The 27,367-nt window shown below is 35.2% G+C and overlaps 1 protein-coding gene across 1 annotated transcript in view; it reads right to left on the bottom strand.

Annotated features, from left to right (window-relative positions):
- The window catches only part of LOC150103198 (5-oxoprolinase), a 368,797-nt gene that overhangs the window by 284,594 nt on the left and 56,836 nt on the right, over nt 1-27,367 (bottom strand). The window contains exons 8-11 of the mRNA XM_090398524.1: nt 23,571-23,674; nt 14,973-15,061; nt 9,365-9,482; nt 6,413-6,555 (exon numbers count right to left, since the gene is read on the bottom strand). Coding sequence (XP_090254650.1) covers nt 6,413-6,555; nt 9,365-9,482; nt 14,973-15,061; nt 23,571-23,674 — 454 coding nt within the window. The remainder of the gene's footprint in view (nt 1-6,412; nt 6,556-9,364; nt 9,483-14,972; nt 15,062-23,570; nt 23,675-27,367) is intronic.

Here is a 27,367-nt window from a genome sequence, read left to right as displayed (position 1 = left end):
GAATACCAAGAGAAGGATAAGTCCCCCAAAGAACAAGATGGAAGAATAATCTACAAAGGTTTGACATGAGATAATGGACACTGACTAAAGACCAGCACTAAAGTTAAGAGGAAAGCCTATCCAGAAGTAGATGGAAAGAGGCTACAGAAGAAGAAGAAGGGAAATGAAACAGAATGTGAAATCTAGAGAATTTCCACATTGAGTGTTACAGGTAAATTTAAGCAAGCATACTTGAGCAGAGGCAAAGAAAACTTGTGGGAAAACTTCAGGAAGTATAAACTGAGTTCAAGATAAATAGAGATTGTCAGGATCAGATTGTTACTTTAAGACAAATAGTCTTAAATCATGGGAATATAACAAACCATTTTTATTTAAGTTTTGCAGATCTGGAATAAACATAAAAGGTATTCAAGAGAAAAACTTGTTCAGCATTCATATGGGATAAATGCAACATTATACAGTGTTCAGGAAGTATAAACTGAGGAAAACTTCAGGAAGTATAAACTGAGTTCAAGATAAATAGATTGTCAGGATCAGATTTTTACTTTAAGACAAATAGTCTCAAATCATGGGAATATAACAAACCATTTTTATTTAAGTTTTGCAGATCTGGAATAAGCATAAAAAATATTCAAGAGAAAAACTTGTTCAGAACACTGCATTCATATGGAATAAATGCAACATTATACAGTGTAGTATATAGTCTATATTTAAATTGCAGGTTTCATGTGACAACAGTTTGTGAGATTCTAGGAAGATCATGGAATCTAGCAAATTATCATCTCATTAAACTGATTAAATCACTTTTAGTGGAAAAGTCCATATAGATATTCCTCTTATACCATGTGAAATAAATGTGAAATGAATCCAGTTATTTTCACTCAAAGAATGTTCAAGTTTTGATAGGTGATTTCTTAAAGCTTCATGTATAACACCGCAATCAGCAATTTAACCCTATAATTATCATGTGAACCACTTAATGAATCAAATAGAACTACACACAAGTTCATAATAAGAAATAACAAACTAAGATGATTATTATGTGTTAACTGCATCAGCCAGTGTGACATGAGCACACTCTGTGAATTATTTTTTCAAGTATCTTGCTATCTACATAAAATAACAAGGTACCACATAACATAACACCATCCATGTCCAATATTAATATTTCTTCTCTGTACCAAGAGAACGCCATTAATACCACCAGAGCACTATGACTACGGTGACCACACATCCTTTATTTAACTGTTCTGTCCTTCAGATTCATTTTTTTTCTAAAATGGCCATTTTGTCCTTTATTTTGCGAATTGAAATAGTAAACTGAATATTGGAGTGCAGCACACGGCTCATAGAAATATTAAACCGTCATTTCACCAGCATGCCATATATGGCTGCACCACTGATGTGCATGTGTACATGTTGTAAAGTTATATCACCAGTGAAAAGATTGAAGAATGATGAGTCCTGCCAACATAGATGGGTTGAAATTTTTAATTTCACAGATAAACACTTATCTTTTAAAAATCATTGAATTTTGCTTATGTCTACCTGGATCTAATGTCCCACTGAACGAGTATTTTCATTAGTGAACAATATGTGGACCAGTGGAAAAACACAATTAAAAATCTAAGCATTGAAAGCATGCATTTATACCAAAGGCAACTTTGACATGAATTGCATACAGTTTTATGAATTTTTAAAACACAAACCTGATTTATTAAAAGTTCATTCTTGTGACAAAAATATCAAAATTAACATTTTTTAAGTAATAATAATGATTGTTTAAAATGCTATGCATATGCTTATATTTTATAATAAATGTTATTATTATTATTAAACAAGACCTCATGGAGTCAAAGACTCATCTGGGAGGTCCTTTTATCACACACACACATCTCATCATACCGTGTCTTAAACACACTCAAACTCCTTGCAGACACCATACTCTCAGGCAAGGCATTCCAATCATTCACAACTCTGCACGAAAAAAAACTGCCACTCACTCCCCTACTCACACCCTCTTTATACAGTTTCCAGGGATGACCTCTGGTTCTCCCCTGATCTCCCACTATTCTCTGTAGAACTTCTCCACCATTGATCTTATAACAACCCCTTACCAATTTGTCTCTATCGTATCTCTCCTCTTCCTTCTCTCCACTAGACTCTGCAAATTACATCTTCTCAATCTTTCCTCATAGTCAACATTCCAGAGGTCAGAAACTACCTTAGTCAGTCGCCTTTGGACCCTTTCCACCATCTCTTCATCCTTATGAAAACCAGGTGACCAAATCTGGGCACAATAGTCCATGTGTGGCCTAATCAAAGCCTTATACAATGGAACAAGAATCTCCCTACTTCTACACGTCAGTGTCCTCCGCATCATTCCCAGAAGTCTTTGTGTTGTCTTCACAATTTTGGCGATGTGTCCCCTAAATTTTAGATCCTTATCCACTATCACCCCCAGATCTCTTATTTCCTCTACTTCCAACAATATATTCTCACCAAGCATAAATTCTGCATCCCATCTTTGTTTTCCAAATTTTAAAACCTTACATTTTGCAACATTGAATTCATATCCCCATTTGCTTGCCCAATCACTCAATTTATTCAAGTCTTCTTGCAAGGCCACAACATCTTCACTATTCTTTATGGTTCGTCCCAACTTTGCATCATCTGCAAACAACTGAATATCTCCATCCAAATCTTTGCCAATATCATTAATATACAAGTTAAATAGTAATGGCCCTAAAACAGACCCCTGAGGCACTCCACTAGTGACTTTCCTTTTCCTGGATATCGCACCCCCCATACACAACTTGTTGATACCTATCAGATAGCCAGTCTCCAATCCAATGCACTAATCTAATATCCAACCCCATCTGCTCTAGTTTGACTGTCAACTTATCATGAGGTACTCTATCAAAAGCTTTTGCGAAATCCAAGAATATTACTGTGTATCCTTCTCCTCTATCCAAGGGGGCAGTCACTTTATTGTAATAAGTAAGTAGATTACTAAAACATGACCTCCCTTTAGCAAATCCATGCTGTCCATCAAAGATTATATGTTGACAACAATTGTTGTCAACCCAACTCTGGATCCTAGTTCTCACAAGCTTCTCCAACAACTTAACCACAACACCTGACACACAGATAGGCCTATAGTTTGATGCTTGAGTTCAATCACCTCCTTTATGAAGTGGCACAATCTTGCCCTCCTTCCACTCTTTAGGAACTTGACCAAGTGCAAGACTTGTATTAAAAAATATGTCAAGGCAGGTGTCAACTCTCTGGCACATTCCTTCAGAATATGCAGTGATATATTATCAAGTCCCACAGCCTTATTTATATCTAGTTTACTCAACTCCCCAAACACCTCTTGCTCACTTACAGTCAGTCTCTCCTCCCCATCATCAACTGCTCTCAATCTCTCTATGAAGTCACATTCACAAGATTGAAAGATCTTTATGAACTGCACATTAAGTATCTCCACCATGCATTCTGCAACAGCTGTCTTTATACCATTCCCTCCAATCAATGTCATCCTTCCATAATCATTCTTTCTTTTGCTGGCTACGTATCGAAAGAACTCCCTAGATTCTTTTTGGCTTCATTAGCTAACTGCTGTTCATACCTCTCTTTAGCTACTCTCACCAACCAAGTCACCCTCCTTGCCTGGTCTTTGTAGACCTCATAAAATTGGTTACTTCCACTTCTCTTATGCTGCCTTCACAATGCCCTTTTTCTCTGTATCGCATGCTTAATCTCTTTATTCATCCATCTTACACCTACCTTATTTAACCTTCTCACCCGTGGTTTCTTCTCACACATTGCATCTACTAAATAGTTTTTGAAAATCCCCCAAGCTGCATTGATCTCTTTTCCAGCTAACTCCTCATTCCATGCTACACCTGCAAGCTGTCTCCTGAGCTCTTCATAATCACCTTGTAGTTCCACATATACCCTTTTTTCACAGGGGTCCTTGCACTGCTGGCAACCACCCAGGTAATCACCTCATGGTCACGTTCACCAATTGGTGGATGATTTGACACCTCATTTATAATTACATCCTCCGATGAGATGACCAAATCCAAAACCCTTAATTTAATCCTCGTGTGCCCTCTGTTACATACTGTCTGAGGTAGTTATCCCTCAAAAACTCAAGAAACTCATTTTCTTTACTTCCAGTTGCTATCTCTTCATTCCAGTCTTTATTGCCATAATTAAAATCACCCATAAATGATCACCCTTTTCTTATTTGCTTGGCTTATTTGACTATACATTTCACTACCGCCACCATCCACATTACCAGGTCTATAACAACATCCCACCAAGTATTTGATTCTATTCACCTCTATCTCACACCTTACTGCCTCAAAACCACTGGCCCTATTTCCCTCTTGCATCTCTACCTTGTATGGACATAACATTTTTTCTCTATCATCAATAGCACTCCCCCTCCCTTTTTACCCCTTCTATCCTCACGAAACACATCATACCTTTCCATCTCTATTCCTGTCAGGATGTTGTCCTCATCTAACCATGTCTCACTTATTCCAACAATCTTTGGGTGCACAGACGCAATTAGTGCAACCATTTCATCCGCCTTGTTTCTTATACTTCTAGCATTGGTATACAAACACAACAGCTCATTTCTGGATCTACAGCTAGTTCCACTAATACCACTCACTCGATGTGACCTCCCAATGCTGGACTGGGGCCATTTCCCTTTCTGCTTCTTCATTTTAGAACCCTTTGCAATTCCATCTGTTTCCTCTTGATCCCTGGTCATCCCATTTCTTTCCTGCCTACACATGCTCTCACCTCCTCTTGGAGCATCCTCCTTTCTCACACTGTGTACCCCTATCCACCCTGAGCCTCCCCGTTTCCCTACTCCTCTTGCGCACCCATTCTCTCATTTTCTATACTCATACCACTCACTTCCACATTCATTTCCACTTCTTCAATCTCTCCTGCTCTTCCACATCACTCCCCTCTCGATCTGATTCATTCTCTCTATTCACTTCTCTACCTTCCAGCAGCAGTCTCTCCAAGCGACTCACACCATAACCACTCAAATGCAGTCCATCGCTCCCATACAGCTCACTTCATCCCTCAAACTCATTCCACACATTAACAAACTGTACTCCCATCTCCTCACACATTTCAGCCAGAATATCATTCATAATCCTTGCTCTCCGCCTCATTTCACATATGATTTATTTTAATAGTTTTGACCTGAATTCTCTTAATTTCATTCCTCATCCATTTCATTTCTTGCCTCATCCAATTCACCTTCAAAATCTCGTGACACATTCTCTCGTACTTTCGGACTAACATGCGTCCAACTTTCACTATCATTCTTCTCACTTTTACTGTCATTCATCTTTCTTTGTTTCAGTACTTTTGGTCCAACATGTGTCCAACTTTCACCATCATTCATTCTTTTTTCGCTATCATTTATTCTTTCGATTTTTTCACTTGCGATTTCTGCATCATGCGATTTCTACTTTCATTCGTTCTCTCAATTTCGTTTCTTTCCGCCTCACTTTCGTCCCTTTTAACATCCATTACTGTTTTCAAATCGCTCTTTTTCTTTTTTCCTGATTTTTTAACATTTTTTTGCCTCTCTTTCTCACAATCCTTCTCTTTCAAATGTGCACTCGCGACACAATTGGTACTAACACTTTCTGTCATCAATTTCATATTTGCATTCATCAGTTCCTCGTTCAGGTCACACTTCGCACACACCCTTCTTCCATCCGCACTAAACATCCACAAATCATTTATGTAATCGAAGGAATACATATAACAGACCTCACACTTAACAAAACAACTGAAATCTAAATTAAAATTATGGAATGACAATGCTGCCGCCATTTTTTTCCTCTCTGCAGATTACTAGGTCTAATAATAAAGATTTCGTAATTTAGTTTAGGCAATAAAAATCCCCCACATTAATAATACCGGTAGCATACAACGTTTACAGCCGCTCTTACTCAAACAATTACGCATATATACTTAATTATTCCTAGTAAAACTTATCTGAATCAGGAGCTCTTCAAATCGCGTCCGCAGCGCTTGGCTCACTAGCGCCATATAAAGCTTTTTAGTTTAAGTGAAACAAATAAATGCAACCTGCTTTTTTTTTTTTTATTATGAAACAATTTCTGATTTGTCCTTTTATTTTCTCCAAAAAAATATGGTCACTGTAACTATGACTCATCATCTATATCTGAGATTACCATGAAAATGCAAATCAATTTATCACTATGTTTCATTTTAATAATATAACAAATTTTATCCTTAGTTTTATATTTTAAACATTACAAAGGTTCAAAAATCATCTGTTTTGAATTCTACAAAAAAAAATGCAAATGAGATTCTCAACATATTTAAAAATTTTTCCAAATACCTTTCCTGTTAATTTTTCAAAAGCTTTTCTTGTTCCTTCTTTATCAAGTGACTTATCTTTACCTTCACCAAATATTTTAGGAAAATAATCAGGTAGAATCCTTCCAAGGCAAAGATTGGCATCTGTAACAGTCAGAGGACCATCTGCAAATACAAAGATTTTAAACTTCTTCTTTTACATCTCGGTTTTCAGTTTCAATATTGTCCACATGTAGCATAAGAAAATTACTTACCAACATTAATATTTAGCTAAACAAAATATTCTCGATAAAGTAAATGTTATAATCAACTATTTCCAGGATGCAAGATTCTAATTTAATATTCTCTCTATAACTGTAAAAGAAAACTTTCAACATGATAGTGTGAAGAAGTATTTCTAAGTAATGTAATACCAATCCAGTAACTCTTCTGCTTCTTCTTTGGCACTACAGCCACATGTAATGCCTTGGCCTCTCATTTTTGGGTTTCATAACTCACTACGAGGTGGGGTTGTTACCCCCCCATGCTCAACCATGTGTAATTGTCTGTGAAGTGTTATGTTCTTAAGACCGGTTTGCCTGCTTTGCAGGAGGAAAAACCCCAGATAAATTGGGGAGAAAAACTCTGCAGTCCATGCCCAAGACTAGCTAACTTGGCTATGTCTGAAAAGGATCCTTAGCTCCTCACGTCAGCAATGAGAATCGAATGCAGGACACTCCTATCCCAGGAATATGGTTCTGGAGCGAGTAACTACTCAGCTTACTGTGCAGACAATCCAGTAACACTTAGAATGGATTAAGAAAGGAGTTCGCCAGGATAACTGCATCATGTTCATTGCAAAATCCTTTGTTTCCTTTAGTTTGCAATTATGAATCTTTTATTGAACACACTTTTTGATGTTCATGAACCTCTCATAAAATAATCATAATGCCCTTGGCAGTTAATGAATTAAGGAGCAAAACATTTTTAAAGAAAACAAAAGGATAAAAAGATAATGTCAATGTCTTAGAAATGTAAATCAAAGTGCTCTGAAAATACTATTTTTTGGTTAGTCAATAATGCTATTTTCCAGGCATCTCTGAAAACAGCATTTTTAAGCATTAAGTTCATATTTTAGATTCCCACCAATATTAGTTTTTGTTTTTTTTATAGAAAATGAGATTCAAATTTAATTGGAATATCCAATAAAACATTTGACTCATCCATCCAAATCTCAAATATTCTATTTACTAATGAGCTTCTGAGGATTCCCTCTTTTTCCCAGGAATGCTACTCAGGAATATGAACAGTATGATTAAATACAATAAAACAGTACCAACTTTTGCAAGCAAAAGTTAGTTCTCATACAATACCAATCAGCTGAAAACTATCTTTTGCTTGTTTTCTTCTATCCATTCATTCATTTATTATTTCATCCTAGCTGGAATAAGCTAATCTTTTATATTTTAGATAATTCTATATTTTATATTTTAGATAACATCTGCAACAATATATGGAATTATCTGTGCTCCTAATATTCCAAATCTCTCTCTCTCTCTCTCTCTGAAATATGCATGCACACAAGTACTGTAATGGAGAAAAAAATAAAATAAAAATACAAGCAATTATTCTTAAATGTTTAAGATAAAATATAGATCTATTTAGAGATCTGATGCTCATTTGAGGAAATATAAAATCATATTTGACCATATTGCAGCAGTTTGAGCTTCATAAATCTCATTTTATCCACCACCACATTTTGAATTCATGAATTCAAAGCTTATTAATGTTTATCTGCATTCAAAGAAACAAAACCGATATTCTTAAAAAAGCATCATTTGCTATTTTTATTTATCTACTAAGGTACCAATATCATTATTTATTATTATACAATCTTTTTATGCTGGCTATCTCTGTTTTCCCAATTACACACCGTAATTCTTTTCTTCTCAAATATACCATGTCAGAGAGCTTCCCACTTAGACGCTCATCTTCTTGATCTTCTTCAGCAGTGCCATAACGAGGGCGTGGTGAAAGAGGCACCCTCTACGGGCACAAATTTTGATGTTCACAATTTTAACTGGCTTTGCTATTACAATTGCACTGATCCAACATGAAATAAATGTCCAGATATTTGCTACTGGAAATATCTCACAAATTGATCATATACTAACCATAATACCAAGCTTTCATCAAAGAATAAATGTTCACTACTGAAAAGGAAACCAAACCATCATTTATCATTTTTGGATTAATTACTAGACTCATCAGGTTAGATGTTTAGATTAATCACCAGACCACTAGATATGGAGTTCCTCCTCCATTCATAGAAAACCTACTTTACAGGACAATATACCTATAGAAACTCTCATCATCTAGATAGTCAAAAATGTTGCATTATCAATACTCTAGTCCAGAGCTAAAAAATATGTTTGCTCTAACAATAACAAATCCAAAAATAATTCCCCACATAAAACGCATTTCTGAAAATATTACATCTAAAGAAGTTCAACTACTACACAACTTTTTCATCCAAGAGATTTTATCTTCCATTCTAATTACACTTAAAGATAAAATTTATCTATGGTCTATTTTAAGTGTTTATTAAATTCTTTGTTATATATTTATCTCAATGGTACAGGAAATAGTTATGTGAAATAAAAAATTTAAAACGTATTATGATTTGTCATTATTTAATCCAACTGTATCTATCATGTTTCATACTGCACGTTGTTTTGAATATTTCTGACAGTTCCAACTGCTTTTATATTATATCTGTATGTTTACACTTGGATAAAGGACTAAATCAAGAACATAATTTCTTGGAATCTTTAATTTATAATGTTTTTATATTAGTCTGATGGTGGTTATGATGATGATGACAATGGCCATTACAGCTATGACATACTAATATAAATAAATAATTTATTACCAATATTATAGTTCATGTCCAAATCCTGTTTTACGCATTATTTTATCTAAACATGTTAATTACCTTTACGATAACATACAGGTCCAGGGTGTGCACCTGCAGATTCAGGACCAACAACAAAAAGACCTGATCGAAAGAAAAGCATGGAGCCTCCGCCAGCTGCTACAGTAGTGATATCCAACTGAAATACAGTAATCCTTGGTAAGACTTACATACTATATATTATGCACATTTCAATTTTTAAATTAAAAATAGACATTGTATAGGAATAGCTAGGGACCTCTGTCCATTGATCATTAATCTCCAGTCTGCCAAACTCAGCTTTTTAAATTTTTTGCTTACACAATACATATTATATATATTTTAAAATTACTTAACTGCTACATTTACCTTCATACTTTCACTTACGTAAGTAGAAACATGGTGTTCAGTGTCCAATTATAAATTATATTCTCAGATTCTGTTTACTTCTGTATTCCCATAAGCAGGAAAATGTGATAGTTTGCTGCTTGGAGATGGCACTGAAGTTTTTGTCCCGAGCAAGTTCTCTTTCTTATTATAAAGAAACATGCTCCAACATTTAATAAATGTGTGACTGGTATCATGAGGAATTAATATAAAAAAAAAAAACATTAACAAAGGGAATGTATATCACAACATTAAAATAAAAATAAGTGATGAAAAAAATATACTGCTGTACTATGTTGTACAGATGTTTGACCTTGTCTCCTGCATGCAATCCTATGATGGTCTTTTAGTATCACACTTTAGGATATTTCCCATCATCATCATTATCTTTAATCACTTAATATGATAGACACTCAATAGCCTGTCACGGCGTGACTTAGCTCCTTTGTTCCATGTAGTCTGTTAGTTGTCTGTCAAATGCATATATTCTCTGACTAAATGTGTCTGTTCTGCAGGATGAAAAACCCTCTCTATTGAAAAGACCTTATGTTTTTCATATCCAAGACAAGACTCAAAGTCAGGTCTTTTCCAGTAGACATCATGTTATTGACTGAGTTAAAGAGGCTCAAAGCTTCAAAAATGATTGGAAACTGTATGTTGAGTGATGTGGCTCCTGATCTAATCGCATCTTTAAAATACATCTTAACTTGTATCTGTTTTTTCAACTGAATTTTGAAGTTAGAGGTTCAAAAGTCAAGAATTCCAAATGTTCACAGCAAATGAATCTAATGCAAGTATGGTGTTTCTACATTATGGCGTTTTTATAATTACTGTAAGGAAAGTATACTGTTATTATCTTTATGGATAGCATAATTCTGATCACCTGGTGGTTAAACCTGAAATTGGGAACTTATGATTAAGATTTTTGTGACTATCTTTAAGATAGTGGATGATTATTATCATCCTGTATGCCACCACTGCTATGTTTACTGAAGGTCTGAAGTGGCTTGAAAAAAGTTTTGTGTTTGGTCTCTACCAGATTATATAACACTGAACTCACCTACATAAATATACTATAAAATTCTTTCAGGATGGAAATGACATTACAAGAAAAAAAAAATCCTCTGCTATCCATCTATTCAGAAAGACAGTATTATTTAGAAATACAGCATTATGTAGAGCCCATAATACCTATTCTTTGAAGGATTTACTCCAACAATAATCTTCAAAATCAAGAATACACTGTATCTTGAAGAATGACTATAAACATAGTATCATGCAAAAAAAGTCACTGATTAGTTCAGGAATACCTTTACCTACTCCAATAGGGTGCCAATTCAACATACAATGGTATCTATAAATTAAAGAACAAAGCAAAAAACTGCAATAACTTTGGAGGAAAAAGTGGAAAAAACATATCAAAGTCAGGTATATTATGTAAAAAGTGATGTCAAATTTTATCATATGAAAATGAGTGGCACTGTCAGTGGTATATGCAAATGAGCCATGGCATAAAAGCTGGCATTTTGCAGGGTTTTTCATTTTGTGTCTGGAATTAGGCCTTAGTGCCGTGAATCATATTGTCACCAAACAGAGAAACTGTCTGAAAATCACTGAAAGAGAGACCTTCACTTGTTGGTTATGAAAATCGAACCAAATATCCAACATTTAGTTTCTCAGCATCAGGCTCAAGGATCTCATTAAATTAAAGATCATTTCAATTAATTTTATTGTTTTATGTAGGATCTGTAACTTTTTTTCAATTAAAATATTAGTGGGTGGTAAGTAAATTTTACCCTCATGAAAGTTACAAAAGTGGTTGCTAAGTATTAAAAGGATGAAGAGCACTGGCTAGATGAACACAAATCTTACATCTGCAATCATGACTATGGTCAATCTGATCTTGCAGACCATGTATTGGATACCACTCACAGGATCTTCTGGAAGAAAACCACCATGCTCCACCATAGTAAATTTAAGTATTATTTAAATTAACGGGATATTAGATCCCACATTGTTTTAAAACCGAATAAGAAACTCAAAGATTGGAATCAGAGAGTTTCATGCCGAATATAGTATAAAAAACTATAAAAGTATCGGCGAATACTAGCGTGAGCTAATGCAAGTAGTCCTAGAGCGTAGTACAAACATGGGCAACTCGTTGCAAAGGTGGGTAAAGTTCTGATAAAGATAAACATCTTATAAAGATGTTTATCTTTATCAGAACTATCTCCTCTTTATAATAAACTATATAAACTATCTCCTATCCTAGATAAACTATCTCCTCTTTCCCTGCCAGGCAGGGAAAGAGGAGATAGTTTATCTTTATAAGATGGAAACTACGAAGAGAGTTTGTTGATCGGAAAAAAATGTAGTCACCAGATTGGATTTGTTGAGGGTTCCTGAAATTGGTTCAAAAATACTTGATTACTTGATTTATATGAAATTGGAACTCTCTGCATGATTTCAAGGTATAAATACCAAATTTGGTCTAGCTATTCACTGATGAAGCCTCAAAAAAGGCTGAAACTGGTCTGGATAGTGACTTCCCACCATAATGTAATAACAGCATACATTTCCTAGGAAATGTATGCTGTAATAACAATAAATGTAATAAATGTAATAACAGCATACATTTCCTAGGAAATGTATGCTGTTATTACATTATGGTGGGAAGTCACTATCCAGACCAGTTTCAGCCTTTTTTGAGGCTTCATCAGTGAATAGCTAGACCAAATTTGGTATTTATACCTTGAAATCATGCAGAGAGTTCCAATTTCATATAAATCAAGTAATCAAGTATTTTTGAACCAATTTCAGGAACCCTGAACAAATCCAATCTGGTGACTACATTTTTTTACGATCAACAAACTCTCTTCGTAGTTTCCATCTTATAAAGATAAACTATCTCCTCTTTCCCTGCCTGGCATCTATCAAGTTCCCTGTGACTGCCACCATTTTGGACAAACTGGACATTCTGTGGAGAAAAGATTACAGAAACACCAATCTTACATTATTAATAAGAAATATGAAAAATTGGGCCTAGCACAGCATGGAACTGACATCAGTGAATAGCTAGACCAAATTTGGTATTTATACCTTGAAATCATGCAGAGAGTTCCAATTTCATATAAATCAAGTAATCAAGTATTTTTGAACCAATTTCAGGAACCCTCAACAAATCCAATCTGGTGACTACATTTTTTTCCGATCAACAAACTCTCTTCGTAGTTTCCATCTTATAAAGATAAACTATCTCCTCTTTCCCTGCCTGGCATCTATCAAGTTCCCTGTGACTGCCACCATTTTGGACAAACTGGACATTCTGTGGAGAAAAGATTACAGAAACACCAATCTTACATTATTAATAAGAAATATGAAAAATTGGGCCTAGCACAGCATGGAACTGACATCAACCACAGAATCTTCTGTCTAGAAAGTGCCTGCTCCACTATTATCACTTCAAGTTCAAATGATTATCTAAGGAAAGTGCTGAAGCCCTGTTACATTATCCTAATTTGAATCAGAATGACTGCCTTTCTATACCAAAAATCTGAGAAAGTCTCATTCTCATTGAACATTATAAAGTTTTATAATGAACATTATAAAGAACATTATAAAGAACAATATAATAGTTTTTTTTTTTTATCAATTTACTACATCTCGCACATTGTTAATGTTAATTGTTATTAACATTAACGATATTAATAACATTATTAATGTTCTACTCTGTACTTACTTGTCACTGATGATGACGCATTAATTTTGGGTTGAAATATTCAGCAATAAAAGTTTTTAATTTGTATTGTAATTATTTCATTTATCCTTGAGTTTATGTGTACTTTGTTCTCATCAATATTCTGTTTCATAAATGCATCTATATAACAGGCCATTTTGAACTACTTGTGTGCTACACTTATGTGATCAATAGCAGCACCATCACTCCCTGTGGTGAAATTAGAGACTACTACCGTTTGCTGTGCTCAAATTGAAAGGGGGGAGGCATTACTTTCATATTGCCATCTCATATTTGAGATGGCAATATGAAAGTGTTTAAAGGTGTAAAAGAAAATGACTGAAAATGTTTAAAGGTGTAAAAGTTTTACAGTGGTTAAACTGCATAATTCAAAGACTTGTTAAGAAGGTCAAATTTCAGATAAATAGAGTGGATTATTCATTGTATCAATTGAGTGAGAGAGAGAGAGAGAGAGAGAGAAATCAATCCTTGATTTGGTGCAAAATTCAATAAAAAGACAAAAACTATGAATATAGAAGACCAATATGTTCTCAATAATGAACCTTATAGAGAACAAGTAAAATATATTAGCTATTCAGGTACAATTTTTAGTGATGTTGGAAAAGTAAATATGGAAATGGATAATAGAATGAGCTAGACTGGTAAAGTAGGCAACTAGCTGAATAAATTTATAAGGAACAAAAGAAACATCAACCAACACATCAATGCTAACATAAGTATTGTAAAGTTAACTAGAAATAAATTTGACCACGTAAGAATTTAAGGAGCAGATGACTTCAAAGACAGAACCATATTAAAGATACTAGACAATATTAGAAAAACAGGACTTGATATTCATTAATATTCAAGCATGTATTCAACAAAGCTAATACAGTTAGTTTTAGAATACAGAGAACAATGAATACATTAAATCAAAAACTAGACAAATAATAGATCAATATTAGAGGAAAATTGATGACATGATGAAGTCTTAAATGTGTTGAACTATCATAGTATTTGCTCTACCCCTTCCCTTCAGAGTATATGGATGCAAATATGACAACAACAACATATCAGTGGATTCAGAAAAACTACAGATATATAATGCCTCAGTAACAACAATGCATTTTGCAAAGTGAGTAAGCTCTCATATAGAAATTGCAGGAATTTTCTTCCTGGCAACAAACTCAGGTTTTTTTGTTTATTTGTTAGTTTTTTTTTCCAGCAAAACTGACAAATTGGTCAGAGAGCAAAAATGCAGTGATAGGCATAGCAGACTATGGAGACAGTTATAATCATCCTATCTTTAACATAATTGGATTTATAAATTGCCATGTTACTTGACCATTACAGTCCACTGTGCCTAATACATAAAGGAAGATGGGATATATTCTGTAGAAAATATTCTTATTTTCTACAGAACTTAAATACTTACTTAAATGTTTCTATCATATCTCTTTTTCATCTGTCCACCAACTTCTGCAAGATCTTAAAATCTTAAAGAAATAAATATTAATCAAATAATACCTGAGGTGCTTGTATTGTCACACCAGCAGTAGTTGTTTCAAACACATGCTCATATTGTCCGTCATAGCGGCTAACATCTGTCGATGTTCCTAATCATGAAAAATAAATAATCTGTTGAACTTCATTCAGATGGTTACCAATAAAAAATAAACCTACTCATTTTTATTATTATTGCACAAGCATATAATGGAGTCTGAAGACTCATCATGAGAGAACAACATTATCCACAAAATACATACCATACTTCTACTTGAACATATTACAAAATACTCAGACTCTGGCAACCCATGCAACTTATTCTACCCTACCAGTGGAATGAGATGAATAGGTTGCTACACTCTTACACAATTTCCAGGGATGACCTCTTGTTCTTCTCCTCTCTAGCCAAGTGCTAAAAAACTTCCTCTACGTTAATCGTATAAAAATATGTATAACTTATATGTTTCCATCATATCCACCCTTTTTTCATCCATTATCAACTTCTGTAACCCATAAACCCTGAGTTTATCCTCATAGGAAGCATTCCACAGACCACTCAACATCTTGGTTGCTTGCCTCTAAACCATCTCCACCATTTCCTCATACTCAGACCTGTACAAAATAATTAAGATGTGGTGATATCAAAGCCTTATAAAGGGGAATAATGAGCAACTGGAGTAAAGTTCCATCAATGCAGTTCACAGCTTTAATCTTTTCTTCCCAAAATGCATAATTTTACACTTTTCCACATTAAAATAGCACTCATTATCTCTATTATTTTGTCCATACTGTCAAACTATTAAATTATTCTGTAATATCTCTAAATTTTCCTTTATTAACTATTATACTATCCAACCTTGCATCATCAGCAAACAACTAAAAATTTCCTTTCCGAGAATTTTATATATCATTAATACACAAATTAAATAGTAGTTGTCCAAACACAGAGCCCTGTGGCACATTGCTAGTCACCTGTCCTCTCTTGTGTTCTACTCCTACATACTCTTTGGAATTTGCCAACAGCCGCCTTCATATCCATTTGTTCCAATTTGTGTACCGAGTTCCATATGGTATCTTGTCAAACACTTTTGCAAAATCCAGCAATATCATCATACAACCATTTCTTTTGTAAACTCACCTGTCACTATTATAAAAAGTGAGTAAATTACTAAGGTATGACCTACACCTTTCTCCAAAGAGTTTGCCAGACTGATTGGCCAAGTGGCTAGCATATCTGCTTTGCAACCAACAGTCTGCGAGTTCAAATCCTGCTATGGGCATGGATTTTTGTGACTGTCTTTAGGTGGGAGATGAATTTCATCACCCAGTGTGAGACCACTGCCCCACTTAATGGAGGCCTGAGGTGACTTGAAAAAGTTCCATATTTGGTCTCCCTAGAGTAGGTTTTATTAGCTATGTAAAAAAAAAAATTAAAAAAAAAAAAAATACAAAAGTATATAAAATTGATTAAAAAAAATCCTTAGACAACCCATGGTACCAAATGTAGTATAGATTTGCAAATAACCTTTTATGCATGGGAGCAACATTAAAAAAGTATCATATCCACCCATTCCTGAATTTTGTTTTTGACCAATTTGTCCAATATCTACACTATCTCTCCCAAGGTATTGCTTGATCTAGAAATCTATCTCTGCCTAGAGCTTCTTTTTTTTTTAATTGAACTATTTTGTCCTCCTTCAACTCCCTCAAGATTTTTCAAGAGGTGAGGCTTAAGATAAATGGCCTAGTCAGAGGTAATGCCAATCTCCTTGCACTTTTCATAACAAGCAGGATAATATCCCATGCCACATTTGCAGTGAGCATCTGCAATACTTTCATTTCATCAGTTCCTGCCACATCTGTCAGTGCAATATCTTCACCTGAATGATAGACCCCTACAAAGTGATCACTCAGTAACTCAATTATTTTGTCTGCTTCTGTCACCTCTACTATCAGTACTCATTAAAATTATTATTTCATGGTCATTCTTCCTTTTTTACCCACCACATAGTAAAAGAACTCTTTGGGATTATCTCTTTGGCCTATTCAGCTAATTTCCTCTCATTATCTCATTTTGTCTTCCATAGCATACTGATCACTTTTCTTGCCTGTGCTTTGTTCTGCTTAGGAGGTTTAGCCTTTGGTTTACATACCTTCCATAACATTCTGTTTGTTGTAGCTTCTGCTTAATAATACTATTCATCCATCTAAGTACTACCTGATTTATACTCCTGACTCTGGGTATGCAGTCTGATATTGCTTCCTTCAGACAAACCCCCCAGCCCCACACACACACACACAAAATCATCATTCATACAGTGCTGACATCCTTCTTTTGCAACCTTATGCCATAGCACTGGCTCAAGCTGCATCCTAAGTTTGTCACAATCACCTAGCATATAGTTCCATATATCCTTCTCAACAGAAAATTCTACATTTGGCAGCATCCAAAGTCAAAGATATAAGCATGCTTTTCCATTAGAGGAAATAGGTTGACCTTAATTATGAACAGATCCCCTAATTCTATCATTAGATTTAACACTGTCAAACCCTAAGACTCATCCATCACATGCTGTTTAAAATAGTAATCTCATAGTAGGTATATAAACTCCATTTCTACCCCCCTCATGTGATCTTTCCTCCTTCCAATCTCCATATTTGAAGTCCATAGGCCTGCACTCATCATGCTAGTCTGTTGTTGCATGTCATCTATAAGTTTCATTAAACCCTGTGGCCAATGACACTAACCAAATGTATATTTTGCCTTTGTCTCTATCTCACACCAGACATAGCCAAATGCACTGCACCTTATTGGATACAATTCATCTGCTATTATCAGCTGTACCTGTTGTAAGGTTTATCACTTGGTTATACTATAAATTAAAGATACCAAGGAATTATATTTTTGGTTTAATCCTTTATCTAAGTGTAAGAAAGCAAAGTTTGCATGTCAAGTATCTTCAGGACAGGCTACTTATAGTGGCCCTTCCAATAATGCATGCCAGAAAATGGGGGGGGGGGGTGCTTTGCATTATGGGAAACAAAAGCAATTAATGTGAAGTCCAGACAAGTAGCTCAGTCATGAAGATACATCACACACAAAGTTTGTTCGCATACATTTGGATAAAGTTGAATGAAGTGAAAGTGGATGTGTACCAAATCAGGGAAACTAGAGCTTTTAGGGAGGGAGCTGTTGAGTGGATATGCAGATATCAGTAAGGCAGCATAAGAATGTGCATAAAATGCCTAAGTTAGTACCACTGCTAACAAACCAGAATGGAATAGTTAGTCAGGATAGCAGTGGGAGTAAAGGGCTTTTGCATTTTATGTATAGTAATGCCAGGAGCATTTGGAACAGGGGAAGGAGTTTTTGGCATTGGCTACATCCTAGCCTAAGGTTATTGCCATTAGTGAAACATGGCTGACAGAAGATGATACAGTTAGTGGGATAGAATGTGAAGGGTATATAGTGTGTTCAGGGAGGATAGAGAGAAAAAATGTGGGAGGAATGTTACTGATGACAGCAGATGAACTGCAACCAAAGAGAGCAGAAGTTCAACTGCTGGGCAGCGAAAATAGCACATTTGAGGCTATCTGGTGTGAGATAGAAGCCAGCAGAACAAAATACACAGCTGGATGTTTTTATAGACTAGAATCAATGGAGGGTGGGTAATTATTACAGGGGATTTCAACTATGGGAACATGGATTGGAAGGAGAGAACACATGAGAATGGGAAGTGGAAGGAAATGGAATTTATGCAGTTACTAAGAATGATTATCCGAGACAGCATGTGATGGATTTGAGAGAGTGCTAGATCTAGTAATTGCATCTGAGAATTTGTCTGTAACCAATATGACCACATTGTTGCCAACTGGTGAGAGTCATCATATGGTCTTGACCTGAGAGGTGACTATATGTGTGGAATTTCAGTTAAAAGGAAGTATATGTGGAATTACAGGGCTGAAAAGTATAATAAACTTAGAAGATTGCTTGGATCAGTGCCATGGCATGTGAAACTGAAAGAGCTGGATGTTGATAGCACATGGGAAGTGGTAAAGGAGTATTTGAGGGAAGTAATGGCAGACCGCATACCTAGAGTTACGAGAGTAAATCAAGTGGGAATTAAATGGATGAATATCATCATTAAGTTGGAGTTACAAAAAAAAAAATTGTGGAGGAAATTCAAGGAGAAAGATGACCAGCAAGCACATGAGCAGTACAAAGCACAGGCCAGAAGGGAAACCAGTGTGTTAAGAAAGGCAAAAGCAGAGTGTGAAAGGAAATTAGCAGTGCAGGCCAGAGATAATCCCAAACAGTTCTTTCGATATGCTGCAAGAAAAAGAAAGAATTTTTATGGCAGAATGATTTTAATGGATGCTGATGGTAGGAAGGTAACTGAATCAGTTGAAGTAGTATAATTACTAAGTGAGCACTTTGCAAGAGTATATCATTCAGTGGAGATATTGCAGTAATGAGAGATGCAAAGACTTATATGGGAACTGAGGTAAATGAAATGGAGGTGCACAGCATATTACAGAACCTTGATGTGAATACAGCTATGGGATTAGATGGTATACCAGCTCAAGTTTTACATGAATTTGATAGGAAACTATTGGTGCCTTTGACCACACTGTTTAATCTAAGTCTGAGCTCTAAGAGCAGTGGAAAGAGAGGGAAATAGTTCCTATGCATAAAGAAGGCTCCATGAATGATGTAGCAAATTACCAACCGATCAGCATATCAGGAATTGTTGTTGTCAAGGTAATGGAAAAGTAAAATACAGGAATAGACAGAGGGAAATAGGATACTGTATAGGAATAAAATGGTTTTGTGAAGGGTAGGTGCCTCAGTAACTTGCTCGCATTTTATAATACAGTGACAGCTAAATTGGACAAAGGGCTTACAGTGATACTACTAGACTTTGCAAAAGTCTTTCACAGGATACCACATGGAATTCTAATCAATAAACTGCAGCACATAGGGATGGATATGGGGTTGGTGAGGGTACATAAGAGGGTAGTTGATGGAGAGATATCAGAGAATAGTTTATTCAGGAGTGAAGTCCAGAAGAAGGCCTGTGATTACTGGCATACCACAGGGCTAAGTTCTTGGGCTACTACTGTTTAATTTGTACATTAATGATATAGGAAAGGATCTCAGAGGAACTGTTCAGCTGTTTGCCAATGATGCAAAATTGGGTAGAGCAATAGTTAATACAGATGATGTTAAACTTTTGCAGGATGATTTGGACTGGCAGTCTGGGCAAAGGAGAATGGATATTAGTTTAATGTGGCAAAATGTAAGGTTATGCATTTTGGGATGAAAAGATGACCAGCTGTACACCACATTGATGGACTGTACTCCAGGAAATTGATGAAATCGAGATTTTGGAGTGTTGATGGACAGGGAATTGAATGATTTGCTTTTGGTTTTATTTTTATGGTGCAAAGACATCAAAGGTCATACTGGGCCAGGACACAGGTTACAGCAGTACATATGGTAAACAGTTAGTAGGACAATTACAAACATCCATGCCCTTGGCGGGATTCAAACTTGCAGCCTCCTGGCTGGGGAGTGGATATGCTAACCAGGCAGGCAGGGAGTTGAAGTTTAGAGGGCACATAGGAAAGTGGCTAAAGAAGCTCATTGGATTACTTGACTACTGAAGAATACTTTTGACAAGCAAAGACAAGAAGGTTATTATTCCTTTATTGAGCCTTGATAAGACCCATCTTGACTACTGTGTGAAGATTTGGTCACCTGGGTTTCTTGGCCATGAGGAAGAGTCAGAGAGGATCCAGAGGTGGGTGACCAAAATGGTAACAGGTCTATGGAATGATCCTTACAAGAACAGGTTAAAGATTTGTGGGTTACAGAAATTTGTTGACAGACAGAAAATGGGTGACATGATTGAGACATGCAGAAATGTCTCAATCTTAAAAGTCTGCAGAAATTAACTGTTAAAAAATATATATACTGCAAATCTTTTTTGATTGGCAAATAAAATTCCTTTCTCCCCTTTTCTTTCTAAAAATGCTGACATTTCTATCTTGTATATCAGCATCGTGAAAGTCATCAAGCCATAATTCAAATATTTTCACAATAAGACAATTTCTCCAGTTAATAATTTAAACTACAGAAGCTTATTCTTTAAGCTTCAAGCATTAGTATCCTATCCTTCCAGAAATACCCTTCACACTCACTTCCAGTCAACTGATATAAATTTCCTTTGGTTCCATATCTAGAACTTTTAAAAATGTTGAAATTTTCCTACTTATAATTCAATCAATCAATGCCCACTGCTCTAAGTACTCCTTATTATCCAAAATAGAGATTAATGATATTAATTTTATTTGACAGCCTGGCTGGTTGAGTGGTTAACATAACCTTTAATGTAACAGCTTGCCAACCAACAGACAGTGGGTTTGAATCCTGCTGAGGACATGGATGTTTGCAACTGTCTTTGGATGGGAGATGAATTTCACTGCCTGGTATGAAAGCCTTGCTCCAGTTATTGGAAGTCACATAAAAATTAGCTCCTCCAGACTTTTTCATATAACTCCAGTGTTAAATCATTTTGTTATATTGGCATAAACATCTCAGAATTTCTTTTATTTCCTATAGAAATAGTATTTACTAATCTGCATATTACATAAATGTACATGCTGCTATTTCATAAGACTAAATGGTCTGAAACGGATATGGCATATCAACTATTTTCTGCATTTAGTTCGAAAGATGTGGATTCAAACCCAATCTAAGATGCAAAGGACTTTTATAAGGTTTTCCTAGTTGAAGGTGAGTTAGCCAGTTTTATGCAGAGATGTCAGTATTTTCCTCCCAGGAACTTAGGTTTTTCATACCACAGAACAGGCAAACTGACAAGAAGGATGCACACGATTAACAGATATAATATGCTGGCCTCATAGCCTTAGTTGCTTTGCCATAGTTCCAAACAGCTCAATCCAAGTATAACATTTTACATTATTACATTTTCTTTCATCATTTTTATAACCTATACAGATGTTCAGTAGTTCATTTACAATAAACCTAACTTCAGATTTTCAATGATCAGCCTGATCATCAAAAATCTAAGGCCTTCAATGAGCTTTTAAGATTCAATGTAATAAGGTCCTTTAATAACTATCTTATTCTGTTTTTTCAGTTTATTTATTTTGTATTTATTTTTATGATATAGGCACCGAGAACAAAGGACAAGTAGTTCAAACAGTGTAGTCAATACTTTCTAGTTGTAGAAAAAGGAGTAAACATTTGAGGTTTACAAATAATCTTTCACGGGTGGGAGCTACATTAAAAAGAAGCATGACATCATACAACACCAACAAATCAGATTGATGATGATGTAAATGAGAGTCTTACAATAAAACAGATGACAGTAGTCTACATCATGTAGTACATAAAACCATCATTGAAAATTATAAAATATCATCTACATTTCTCAATAAGTTTCTAATAAACAAAACAGATATTTAAAAATATTACAACTGAGTAAAAATTTGAATTAATATGGCAAACATGTAGAACAATTTTCTCATCACTTTATTAGTCTTCAGCAATTAGCAAACATACTTAGTATATATTAATCTATTTATTCAGCTTTTCTGATGGAAAACATTTATAATAAAAAATGATATGCAGATTTTAGCTATAATATACAACTTTAAAATAAATCTTATTATTACTACAGCCACCTCCCTGCAGTCAAAAGACCCATCACAGATCCACAACAAATTTCCCTGTTCAAATAACACAGTTGGTAGTAGAAAAGATACGTACATGATGCATGTGTCCTGAACACAATACTGTTTCCACCCATCTTAAGCATACATAACTTTAAATGTTTTTTTGCACCTATATAACTTCAAACTAGGTCCTTTCAAACAGAAGAAATGGTCATTCTTCTGTATGTACAATGAAGATACAGTAGACACTGGAGAGTTCTTTCACTTGGTGGAAAGGCAGGAAGGAGCGATGACAAGGGGCCATCCCTGGAAGTTACAAGAGGAGGCTGTGCGCAAGAGGGTGAAGAGTGGTTTCTTTGTGTGGCGGGTGGTTGAACCTTGGAATGCATTGCCTGAGAGAATGGTTGGAGCAGGAATGGTCAATGGGTTCAAGGAGTCATATGATAAACTTTGTGTTTCCTAAAAACGACCTCCCACGATGAGTCTTTTGACTCCATGGAGGCCTGGATAATAATAATATCGAGAGAACTGTTATTATCAGTATGTTCAGAGTTGGCTGTAGTCTTTCTGACATCTTACAATTAATAATAATCATTTGGAATATTAAAATTAATTTTTGCTTTAACTATTTGCTTTTTTTTTCTTTAAAGGAGAACACACACACACACACACACACACACACACACACACACACACACACACACACACACACACACACACACAAAGAAAAACTAATTTTTCAAAATCACTCTACTTGCCCATCTCTACTTTTAGTGTGGCCTGCAAACACGTTTAAGGTCTCGCACTCTCGTGGTTATATCTAACTTAATGAAAAATATAATTCATGTTCAATTTTTTTATCGTAAATAAAACATATCTATTCTGCATGAAAATATCATATTAACAAGGACCTACCTCCCATATCAAACCCGATTATTGGATCTTTATCATAGGTAGTAACAGCATAACCTACAACACCACCTGCTGGACCTGAGAGAATAGCTCGTGAACCACAAAACCTATAAATATTTAAAATGATGATGAGCTAAATGAATTTATAATTATCCTGAAGTTACTGTGACATTTATATTACATAGCTGTGGTATAAGCTATTTATCATGACATCATATGCAATAATAACATCTGCAATTTAGGAAAACCATCATAATGATCTCTGCAACATAATTAAAAAAGAAATACTCAATATTTTTGGAAATCTCTGCAGTTACTATAAAAAGAAATAAACATATTCACACCAGAAGAAATCAAAAATGAAGTTCAATACCTGGGCACAGTAGAAAAAAGTAATCCATAAAAAAATGAATTTAAAAAACATTAAAAAATTACTGATTAATTCAAGTAGCAAATACCATCTTCAAAAAATTTAAAAAAAACTAAACTAAAAAATTTCAGAAAACTCAATGTTCTGGCATTAGCAATATTCAGAACTGAAATGTATTGTATTGTACGAGATATAGTGGGAAAAATTTATTACTACCTAGTTGTAAAATGAGATATGTATACTCTAATCTAGTTTAGATAATTGGATGCTGCTTATTACTTACGTGAACTGTTTACAGTAGGAGGAACAGGTGAACAGTGAAAAATTGGCTAATGTCATAAGGCTTGATTAAGTGAACCATAGCACTGAGAAAGGATTAAAAATAATGTTTAATACTTCCAATATTTCATCTCAGCCACTGAGAAATTGTCAGGCAGTACAATATAAGACGATATGGAATATTGGAAGAATTAAACATTTGCTGCTATGAGTTTGAGGAAAGACTGGATTTGTATAAGAGGAATGGCCTACACTTGAATGTATTTGGCATCAGGAGTCTTGAAAAGCTAATAATTGGTATGAGACAGAACACAGAGAGTTGAGGAAATTAAATTATAAGGGGAGAAATGGTGGGAATCTGTGTATAAGAGCAACAATGTTAAGTGACTGTGTTAATGATGGAATGGGCATTATCATGGAAGTGATTATAAGGAGAAAACAATTTTGATTTTGTGTTCATCTGATTCAAACCCATGAAATCTATGCAAAAATGTCTGCATATATAAGGCACTAAAGAAGAATAGAGTTCTGCAAGTTGTCCAACACAGACTACATAACTCAATGTCCTGGTAGCTTATTATGTCTGTATATGAATGCTAGGAGCATCAGAAACAAAGGGGTACAGTTTGTCGTTTGGTCAATATGTTGGGACCTCAGATTGTAGGTATTAGTGAGACCTGCTATCAGAATCAGACATTTAACTGGTATCGAGTGTAAAGGGTACAGTATGTTTTGGAAGGATAGACAGGATAGGAGAGGAGGGACGTACTGCTAATGATATTGGATGACTTGAATCCAGTTAGCATTGAGCCCTATGACTAATACTAGTAACAGTTTTTCATATGGCAGTGAGTTTGAAGCCATCTGGTGTGAGGTGAATCTAACAAGATCAAATACATAATGGGATGTTGTTACAGACCTGGTGGATCAGTTGCTAGTGATGAAGAAATGTATCATCAAATAAAGACGATGGGCAAGAAAAGAGTAATCATAATAAAGGACTTTAATTATCCAAACATTGATTGGGCATGAATAAAATCTCATGAGAAGAATGAAACTGAATTTATTGAGCTGTTGTGAAACAACTTCCTGTGACAGAAATTACTTGAGGTCAAAGAGTGTTAGATTTGATTATAGTGCAAGAGGGTGTTTCATTCAAAGACGTAATTATTCTGCCTCCGGTTCATGATAGTGATCATGCAGTACTTACTTGGGAAGTGGCTAAGTTGATGAATATTCCATTCAGAAAAGGTTGCATGCTGAACTACAACGCAAGAAATGATGACCAACTGAGGAGTATACTGGGTTCAGTGCAATGGTATTGATTACTGGATAAGAAGACTATGGACAGTGCATTGGAAGCATTGAAAAAATATTTAAATGATGCAATATCAGAATGTGTCCCAAGAGTTCAAAGAATAAATAGGGTAGGAGTCAAATGGATGTGTAATCTTATCAAGCAAGAGATTCATAAGAAAAGGATGATATGGAAGGAATACTGTGTACATGCATAAGGATGATGTCCATTATAAAGAATTATATTGATATGCTGCAAATAAAAAAAAGAATGAATATGAAAGAATAACTCTACTAAATGCATATGATGTGAGGGTGACAGATGCAGAAGAGGTTGTTCAACTAATAAGTGTCCATTTTTCTAAAACTATCAACTGCTTGTATGATAATGGAGGTATTAGAGCTGTTGAACAAACCGAATAAGAATTCAGCAATGGGGCTGATGGGACATCAGCATGGATCCTAAAAGAGTGTTCTGCTGAACTAACTATTCCTTTGACTAGGCTATATAATTTGAGTTTCAGAACAGGGAAGATGCTGCAGGAATTGAAAGAATGTATGGTAATCCCATTGCACAAGGGTAGTGCAATGGGATTACCAATGATTTAATGATGCCAAATTTTTGAGAGGGATGATGAGCTGAAGTATTTCTCAAAAATTTGGCATCATTAAATCATTGGTAACCAGAGCACACTGATTATGCTCCTCTGAGGATTCTCTAAAACAGGAATTGGAAATAATCAAAAACACAGCCACTCTAAATGGTTACAATCTCAAAACAACTCAAAAACTCATCAGCAATTTCTCCGCACTTCAACCTAGACAAGAACAATCCCATAGGATTCCCATACCTTATATCAAAGGCATCTCTGAACGGCATCGAAAATTATGAAGAAATACAATCTTGCTGCCACCTACAAACACATCAAACAGATCCAAAACTTGTTACCCTCGCCTAAAGACAAACTTTCACCTATGCATCTGGTGTATATGAGGTTCCATGCTCCTGTAAACTTTCCTATTTTGGACAGACAGGCAGATCAGTTTTTAAATGAATTTCGGAACATCAAGATCATATCCACCTCATCAAACCGCAAAAATCAGGCCTCGCTCAACACGGAGTGGAAAACCCAAACCACAAGATCCATTGGAAAAAGACAAAACTTCTACATAGATCTCCATATAAATATGAACATTTATATAATAAATATAAACGTATGAACCCCTACTCCACAGACCAAATCTAAACCGCAATGATGTTCTTGCCATCCCTAAAGAATGAGAAATTGTTGTACAAAATTGTGTAAAATAATAACTTAACTGTAATTAATTTAATTTAAGTAATTTAGTTCAATTTAATTTAAGTTCAGGCTGCAACGCGCCACTGCACACAATTTGGATTCCTTTGTACATACTCACCCTTTCTTTTGTCATTCCTAGTATTGCCTTACTGTACTGATGATGTCCTAAGATACCTAGGATGAAATATTTATGCAATAAAAAACCTACTACTGTGGTTCACGTGTGTTAAACTTAGTCATGAATTCTCCACAGGTTTCTCTATATAATCAAGTCTTATTTTGACAGAATATAGCATAGAAGACTGTTGCATAAATTAGAGTAGGATTGGATTATAAAATATTAGCATGGATAAGAGCTGACAGATATCAAAAAGCAGTATACAGGGGATGCGAGTCTGCAAGATTTAAGGTAACCAGTGGTGTACACAAGGATCAGTCCTTGGTTCCCTGTTATTCAATCTGTACATTAATGACATTAGGAAGGATTTGACAGGCAATATACAGCTATTTGCTGATAATACAAAGATAGGTAGGGTAATCAGGAATGTGGATGA

This window comes from Typopeltis vanoorti, chromosome 9, assembly GCF_054136105.1.
Source record: "Typopeltis vanoorti isolate ZY-2024b chromosome 9, IOZ_Tvanoo_1.0, whole genome shotgun sequence".
Taxonomy (NCBI): Eukaryota; Metazoa; Arthropoda; class Arachnida; order Uropygi; family Thelyphonidae; genus Typopeltis; species Typopeltis vanoorti.
Note: the sequence above shows the minus strand (reverse complement) of the source record. Positions and strands in the feature narration are given on the sequence as shown.